Source organism: Nicotiana tabacum, chromosome 18, assembly GCF_000715075.1.
Source record: "Nicotiana tabacum cultivar K326 chromosome 18, ASM71507v2, whole genome shotgun sequence".
NCBI lineage: Eukaryota > Viridiplantae > Streptophyta > Magnoliopsida > Solanales > Solanaceae > Nicotiana > Nicotiana tabacum.
The window spans coordinates 150,973,550-150,981,990 of NC_134097.1; the positions used below are offsets into that span (position 1 = coordinate 150,973,550).

Genomic DNA, 8,441 nt, shown 5'->3' on the forward strand with positions numbered 1-8,441 from the left:
TTTAGATAAGGTAAAAACCAATCTGGGGGGTCGAATTTTTTGAGGTATAGCGCCTTAAATAAGGGCGCAATACCCATCTGAATTATTGTTATGTTAGTTAAGCCCAGATCAATTATCGGTGGGCCCACATAATATGTATAGCGCGCTAATAAAGAACGTTATATATATAACGCCCTTTTAAAGGGCGCTATACTTAACTGGCCAAACGACCGTTAAGATATAACACCCTTTAAAAGGGCGTTATATATAAAAATGTCACTATATTTTTTCCCACACATTTTGGTTCTTTGAGTTTAAAAGAATCACATTTTAGTTCTGCACAAAGAAAAAGCACCTCCCCCCACCCACCCACCAAACAACCTCAAACCCTACCCACAAAAAGGGGGAAAAAAAGTAAATAAAACGAATACTATAAGAAGAAAAGATTTAAAAAAACAAAAGAGAAATATATTTGGGAAACTGAGAGGCTGTAACTCCCTCTTCAGTCTACAGTCCCTTCAACCTACGCTACTCCCGTTTCTCTAATTCTTCAACAATTTACTTCAAACCTTTTTCTTAATTTTCTTCCATTACCCTCACGATGAACAACAAGTGCTTTTTCCATCTCTATAATCTCCTTCATCAGATGCCTAATCACTTCTGGTTCATCTTTGTGTGTGTTTGTTTGGAAGGATGCAGACATTGCTTGTGGCATAACAAGCCCATGCATCGACACAGTACTTCGTAATCACACCGTTTTGAGTAAAGGGGAACCCATTATAATTTTTCGTCCCAAATTCGCATACCTTCAAGCTTTGTAGAATGCGCTTCTCCCTCAATAATGTGCCCTCCGATTTTGAGATCCGTGTGTATATTAATAGGTTGATTTTCCAAGTTACAGAGAACACCATACCACTTGTCATCACTCAAGTCAGTGTAGCAACTTAGCATATTTTTTGCAAGGTAGGGATCGATAGTGTTAAGACATGATCCATGGGGATCTGTTGAACTACCTTCACCCTTTTGCCTCTTTTTAAATCACTTGTTAAATGTTAGTGGCATATTTTTAATGGATGTTGTAATATTTATTCAAAAGGTCAGTGAGATACATATGACTTGGTTCAGTTTAAGAAGCTTTATTATACCCGAAATAATAATTACCACACTAAGCATAGCGCGGTTACATACCACGTTACGTGTACTCTCTCGTCGACCTGATAAAGCTGTCATTCTGCAAAAGCTGTCTTCTGAAAAAGCTGTATTGTACCATAAAGAATCATTAGCACGTGAAGCATATCGCAGTTACATACCACGTTATATGTATTGCCTTGCCTATAAATAACTAGCGAATTTTAGTTATTATCTGCGCTTAACCAAAACAAATAACAACACTTTCCATAAAGCAGGGTTTTTCTTCATTAACAAATGTCAAAACGCATTTATGTACCAATATACTATTGTGGCAAATGTTGTATGGTGTCGGACTGTTGGGAGGATGGTTATGTTGGGCGCAGATACTGGATGTGTGTAAACAGGTTTGGAGGCAACAACGGAAATTATTGCAATTATCGTCCTCAATAATGTGCCCTGCAATTTTGAGAGATGTCAGGATGCAATATCTCCAAATACTCTCGAATAGTCGTCAACGGAAAACGACTGGTCCCAGCCAGTACATTCTCATCCTGTGGCCGGAAACCAGTGAGCTGCTACAACATGTCTAGGTACTACACACATGTCATCTCTCTCATGGCATGCGGTAGAGCAATGAGGTGTCCATTAACGGGCAGCCCATATGTAACCTCCACGTCTTACAGTGTGATGGTGGCCTCGCTAATGGGCAAGTGGAATGTGTGCGTCTCCAGTCGCCACAGCTCTATCAGGGCCATGACCAAAGACCAATCGAGCTGGAGCCGCCCGATCTCCAAAATCCTATAGAAGCCCGTATCCAAGCAGGCGTTTGACTACATGGGGATGGAGAACTTTGCCCTTCAGAAAGTCCCACATATCGTCCACTCTCCTGAGGCGGAGAGTCTGGGCCAGTAACTCTCCCTCCCATATGTGGGCGGACCTATGATCTCCCTGTAAAGACAGTAGCTCATCGCTGGAAGGTCCGGGATGAATAGGCGACACCTCCATGTCGTCTACTGTAAATTAAACAACATTAATTACATGTTAGTTCTATAATTTTATATGTTTGTTTGTAAATTAAATAATTAATTTTTATAATTATACAATATTTAATTATTATGTATTCACATAAGAGTTCCAGGCTCGATATTTGAGGCCCACTAGCACCAAGATATCATGAATTCTTGTATGTGTTAGTTTTCTTATTTTACATGTTAGTTTTATAAATTTTTTTTTTGTAAATTAAATAATTAATTTTTATAATTATACAATATTTAATTATTATGTATTCACATAAGGGTTCCAGGCTCGATATTTGAGGCCTAGTAGCACCAAGATATCCTGAATTCTTGTATGTGTTAGTTTTCTTATTTTACATGTTAGTTTTATAATTTTATATGTTTGTTTGTAAATTAAATAATTAACTTTTATAATTATATAATATTTAATTATTAAATATTCAAATATGGGTTCCAGACTCGATATTTGAGGCCCAGTAGCACCAAGATATCTTGAATTCTTGTATGTGTTAGTTTTATTATTTTACATGTTAGTTTTATAATTTTATATGTTTGTTTGTAAATTAAATAATTAATTTTTATAATTATACAATATTTAATTATTATGTATTCACATAAGGGTTTCAAGCTTGATATTTGAGGCCCAGTAGCACCAAGATATCCTAAATTCTTGTACGTGTTAGTTTTATGATTTTACATATTAGTTTTATAATTTTATATATTTGTTTGTAAATTAAATAATTAATTTTTATAATTATACAATATTTAATTATTAAATATTCATATATGAGTTCCAGGCTCGATATTTGCGTCCCAGTAGCACCAAGATATCCGGAAAATATTGTTCTTTTCTCATGTTATTTTGTTACGATCGTTGACTATAATTGGATATAGTTTGTATTTGATCTATCACTTATTTTGACGTATTTTTTAGTATAAGAGATACTTAAACTACATGGATACTACGCTAAAAGGCACTATATTTTACTATGCTAAAAGGCACTACTTTTTACTACGCCAAAAGGCACTACATTTTACTATGCTAAAAGGCAATACATTTTACTACCCTAAAAGGGCACGATATTACTAGTCTTTAAGCAAATAAATAATATAAATCAGATAAGAATAACAAATACATTTAATCAAAAAACATTCACAAAAATACATAAACAACAGTAAAAAAAACTTATTAACATTTTTTTAACAAATAATAATGATTTCTCAATTTTTACATATTTTTTTAGCACACTAATATCTATGTCCCGATAAAAATAACATACTAGTTTAATCACAAAAACACACAAAACAACATAGAACACATTTAAAATAACTAATATGCATTTTTTATACGAGTTTCGACAAAAACTAAATCGGAATACCTCAATTTATATTTTTTGAAAAGTTGAAGAAATGAAGATTTTAGTACGAAACGAGCAACCACAACGAGAGAAGGCCTTAAGTAGGATGTAGGACCAACACTCTTTATTTTTTGTGGGACGGGTAGGGTCCACTCGTGTGTTTTTAGGTCGTTAATGTGGGGGGGGAGGGGGGCTGGATCGATTAAAAAATTAAGGGGAGGGGGAAGCTTCTGTTTGAACGTGGGGGAAGGGAAGGAGGCGAGTATTTGAAGATGAAAACGTGATTTATTAAGGCGCTTTATTAAACCACGCTTTATATCAAACGTCTAATCAGCTTCAGGTAAAACGCGCTTTAAAAATGCGTTCATATAGTTTGGTCAGTAAGTTTATTTTACACTTATTTTAATTTTTTGAGTCCAAAAAGATCGCAAATAGGTTCCGGACTAGCGGACTCCAACCCCCCTTTACCCATAAAAAATGGAAAAAAGTAAATACAACGAATACTATACTATACTATAAGAAGAAAAGGAAAAAATAAAGAAAAGAGAAATATATTTGGGAAACTGTCAGGCTGTAACTCCCTCTACAGTCTACAGTCCCTTCAACCTACGCTACTCCCATTTCTCTAATTCTTCAACTATTTACTTCAAACCCTTTTCTTAATTTTTCTTCCATTACCCTCGCAATGTTTCTCTAATTATCAAAATAAAGATTTTGGATTTGGAACTCACATTCTTTACCTGATCTTGTTGAAGTGCACAGAATCCACCAAATACACCCCTTTTGAGGTTCTGCTGATTCTGTGGTAATAATCTTTAAACTTGAATCTAATTTTAAATTCTTGAAGTAATTCATGTTTTTAACTTCTACATACTTTGCATTTTTTTTAATTTAATTAATGTAGTAATAATCCCTAAGCTTAAAGCTACTACATGATTAGTGTTTTTATGTTTCGAGTTTGTGAGTACTTTGCAGTTAGTTTTATTTATGTTAATTTTAACAATGTGGAATGTTTTCGTTTGTTCAATTAGAAGTGATTATATAAATGGGGGGAAATTGAGAAGTGAGATTATCGTTGACCCTTTGTTGGGGGTGGGTGGTAAAGATTAATTTTTTGTCTTTGGGTTTGGGCCGGGGTGGGTGGGTGGGGGGGGGGGGAGGGCTGAGTATGCCAGTGTGCTTTTGCTCAATGTTTTTTTTCTTGTTATAAATATTTGTAAAGAATAAACTATTTCCTGCTTATAGCAATTTGTTTTCTTTAAAATCCAAATTTTTAGCATATGTCTGGTTTAGCGGGCGGTTGTGATTATTAGAAACAAAATGTGGTGAAGTAGGAATGCAATAAGAATGATTTGAAGTTTTAGCGTTAAAACTTGAAGTTAAAGAAAATTAGGGGACTAATTTGACATAAACTCAACTGGTTTCTAACTATGCAAAACATATGGTCGAATTGAAATTGATAGTACAATGTTTGATTTGGGTGCAAAGAGGAAGGGTAGTAGGGCTGGCAGTAAAAGAGGAGGACTATGGATTGCTTTCCGTTATCGATAAGGAAGTGAAAGAGGTGGAGAAACAGAAGTAGACAAGTAAATTTATGAATTTTCTGATCTTTTGCATTCTCCTCTCCCCTTAGTGAAACCAAACATAGTATGAGTTGTGGAATCTGTTCCTAAATGCATTTATGGTGGTTCCTCTAGATTTAGGTTTGATTTGCGATTAGTTTGGAAAAAGTATATCCACGTCTCACCACATTCAAAATACCGTTCATGTTCACATAAAAAAAGTAAGTAAAAGAAAAAGCACAGTAACGGACCTAACGGTGCTTGATGATGTTCTACTACTAGTAAATCAAGGGTGTGAAGCAAGTATTTTTATCTAGTTTGCTAAATCAATAGAGAAGTCTAGCCACAATCATTATTGGTTTTCCTAGGTCCTTTTGTGTTCGCCAATAAGCAGACTGTTGGAGCAGAGGGTACGATATCTGCTTTCGCTTGATAGAAATTGTTTAAGTAACTCCCTTCTGCCCGAAGTCGTCAAAAAATTACAACAGAATTTTTTTCCCTTGGAAGAGTAGCATTGGAGAAATGTCAGAGGAGGCTTAAATCACGTGACACCTAGGTCGTCTGACTCCTTATAAGTGATCTTTGGATCGACATGCTCATCCTCAGAATTCACAAGAAAAATGAGACAAAATTAACACCGAATGAATAGTATTATCAAAGGCGAAAAGCTCTAAAAAGCGTTGTAGATCTATTAGGGCTTTAAGCGCAAAGCGCACTTAAAAGTGTGGGCTTTAGTATAAAAAAAAGCACAACTATGGGAAAAAATAAAATACATATGTAATTCAAGAACAAAGTAACAAATTCATTTATAATGTTTTCCTTTACCTCTAGTACATTTATTTTCTGATTATATTTGTTCTTTTGTGCCAATTGATTCCCGATAAAACTCATGTGAAATGAGGCACATGTCTTAGTGACTTGCGTTACACTAAAGCGTAGCTTAAGCTAAGCGAAGCGCCCTCCATGAGCTTTTCTGAGCTTCAGGGCTTAAGCGCGCTTTAAATGAGCCTTTGACAACACATGACTTTGTTTTAGTGTCATATCTTATCAGATTGAAGAAGATTTGGTTTATATAAACTTGAGTAGGCTAGGTCTGATAATAGTATCTGTTCTATTCTCGATTATGGCTGCTATATAAATGTCCCTTCCAAACACCATGGAGGTGAAAAATCAAAATAATGTGAACCCAAATCCTAGATAAAAGTTGAACCATTGCTTTCTGGTGCATTTCCTACCTCTCACATGCTATTTCAGTATGTTCGCTATTATTGGTTAAGTGGTTAAATCGTTTCTCCTTTAAATCTAACATTATGAAGGCTCTAAATCACCGTCTCTATTTCTTTGATCACTTCAACACAATTTCAGGATAAGTGCATTCTATGGACGTCTTTGTCAAAGGACCACCTATGAAGTGATCCGGTGTGTGGTTTTTATTTAGAAACTTGGAAGCAATGGGAAGCAGTAAATTTCCAAAGCGTTACTTAATTGTATTTTTGACCTTCATCTGCACCTCAGTCTGCTACATAGAACGTGTGGGCTTTTCAATTGCGTATACTGCTGCTGCTGATGCTGTAGGAATAAATCAGACTAGCAAAGGTGTAATTCTTTCAACATTTTATTATGGTTATGCCTGTTCACAAGTACCTGGTGGCTGGGTAGCTCAAAAAATAGGGGGACGGCGTGTCCTCCTCTTTTCATTTGTGTTGTGGTCTCTAACCTGTGCTTTTGTACCCCTCGACCCAACTCGACCAATGATCCTAGTAATAGCCCGCTTGCTTGTTGGAGTGGCTCAAGGTTTCATTTTTCCATCTATTCACACAGTCCTTGCACAGTGGGTGCCACCACATGAAAGATCACGATCTGTTTCTTTTACAACTTCTGGAATGTACTTAGGTGCAGCTATGGGCATGCTTATGCTTCCTAGCCTGGTGAAATTTAGGGGTCCTCAATCTGTATTTCTTGCTGAAGCATTTTTAGGTGCAGTGTGGTCTTTAATCTGGTTCACTTATGCAACCGACCCACCTCGATCTGACCATCGAAAAGCAAGTGCTGCCGGCTTTGGAGAATCCTTACTTCCCATCAAAGGGAGTTCAAAGATGAAGGCGGAGAATGGAGTACATTCCAGTAAAATCCCTGGAATTCCATGGAAGCGTATCCTCGTTAGCTTACCGGTTTGGGCCATTGTCGTGAACAATTTCACCTTTCATTATGCTCTTTATGTGCTCATGAACTGGCTTCCGACATACTTTGAATTGGGTCTCCAGCTCAGCCTTCAAGAAATGGGTTCTTCTAAAATGATGCCATACTTTAACATGTTTATATTTTCAAATATTGGTGGGGTGATTGCGGATCACCTTGTCACCAAGAAAATCCTGTCTATTACTAAAACCAGAAAAGTTTTGAACACAGTGGGTTTCATGGTTGCTTCTGTTGCATTGATGGCTCTTCCATTGTTCAGAACATCTGGAGGCGCTTTGTTTTGTTCCTCTGTGGCCCTTGGTTTCTTGGCATTAGGAAGAGCTGGGTTTGCAGTTAACCACATGGACATTGCTCCTAGATATGCTGGAATTGTTATGGGAGTTTCAAATACAGCTGGTACATTAGCTGGAATTGTTGGGGTTGACCTCACTGGTCGACTACTAGAAGCTGCTAAAGCCGCTGAATTGGATCTTACTAGTCCAGATAGCTGGAGAGTCGTATTTCTCATCCCAGGGGTGCTTTGCATATTTAGTTCTTTTGTTTTCCTAGTGTTGTCCACCGGGGAAAGAATTTTTGACTAAAGTGTTTGTTAATATACAGTGGTTTATCTGTGTAACTATATTTTTGGAGAAGCATTTCTAGGAAGAATATAGCATAGTTTAGGCTCTACAGTTCAAATTGGAAAGTTCCTGGAAATGGCTGCTGGTCATTGGGGCCATTAATACATTCTTCAATCTGAATTCTTTCTATCCTGCTCATTACTTAAGAAAGATATTTATACAAAGATCAAAAGGTTCTATCAGCAATTGCGACTTAATTGACAGATTTTTCTAGGACAGAGATATGTTGCTTCTTGGTCCAGCTGTTTCCGTTAAATATCCTGGTTGCTTTTTGGAGCTTTAACAAGCTTAGGTTTTGATTATCTATACTTTGAATTGTCAACCAAGGTGTTCCATGGTGGTAGCAGACGTTTCCTCGGAAAAAAAAGGTGTTTAATCTGAACATAAGCATATAGGAAATAAATGGTAGAAAATATTTCATGTATCATGGTTCCATAACTTGATAGTCAGCTATAAATGTTCTTTTAGTTAACTCTTGTATCTTAGTTGGTATCAGTGCTTGATGAGCTGAGCTCTTCTTCTGAGACAAAAAGCTAGAATTCTTTACTCACTATTATTCAAATTTTGCTTCTCAAA

The 8,441-nt window shown here is 36.3% G+C and overlaps 1 protein-coding gene across 1 annotated transcript; it reads left to right on the forward strand.

Annotated features, from left to right (window-relative positions):
* Positions 1 to 4,036: 4,036 nt before the first annotated feature.
* On the forward strand, positions 4,037 to 8,006 carry LOC107780750 (putative anion transporter 5). The gene is made up of 2 exons (XM_075237482.1): positions 4,037 to 4,289; positions 6,412 to 8,006. Exon 2 carries the CDS (start codon positions 6,498 to 6,500, stop codon positions 7,824 to 7,826), a length of 1,329 nt encoding a protein of 442 aa, XP_075093583.1. The 5' UTR covers positions 4,037 to 4,289; positions 6,412 to 6,497; the 3' UTR covers positions 7,827 to 8,006.
* Positions 8,007 to 8,441: the final 435 nt, after the last annotated feature.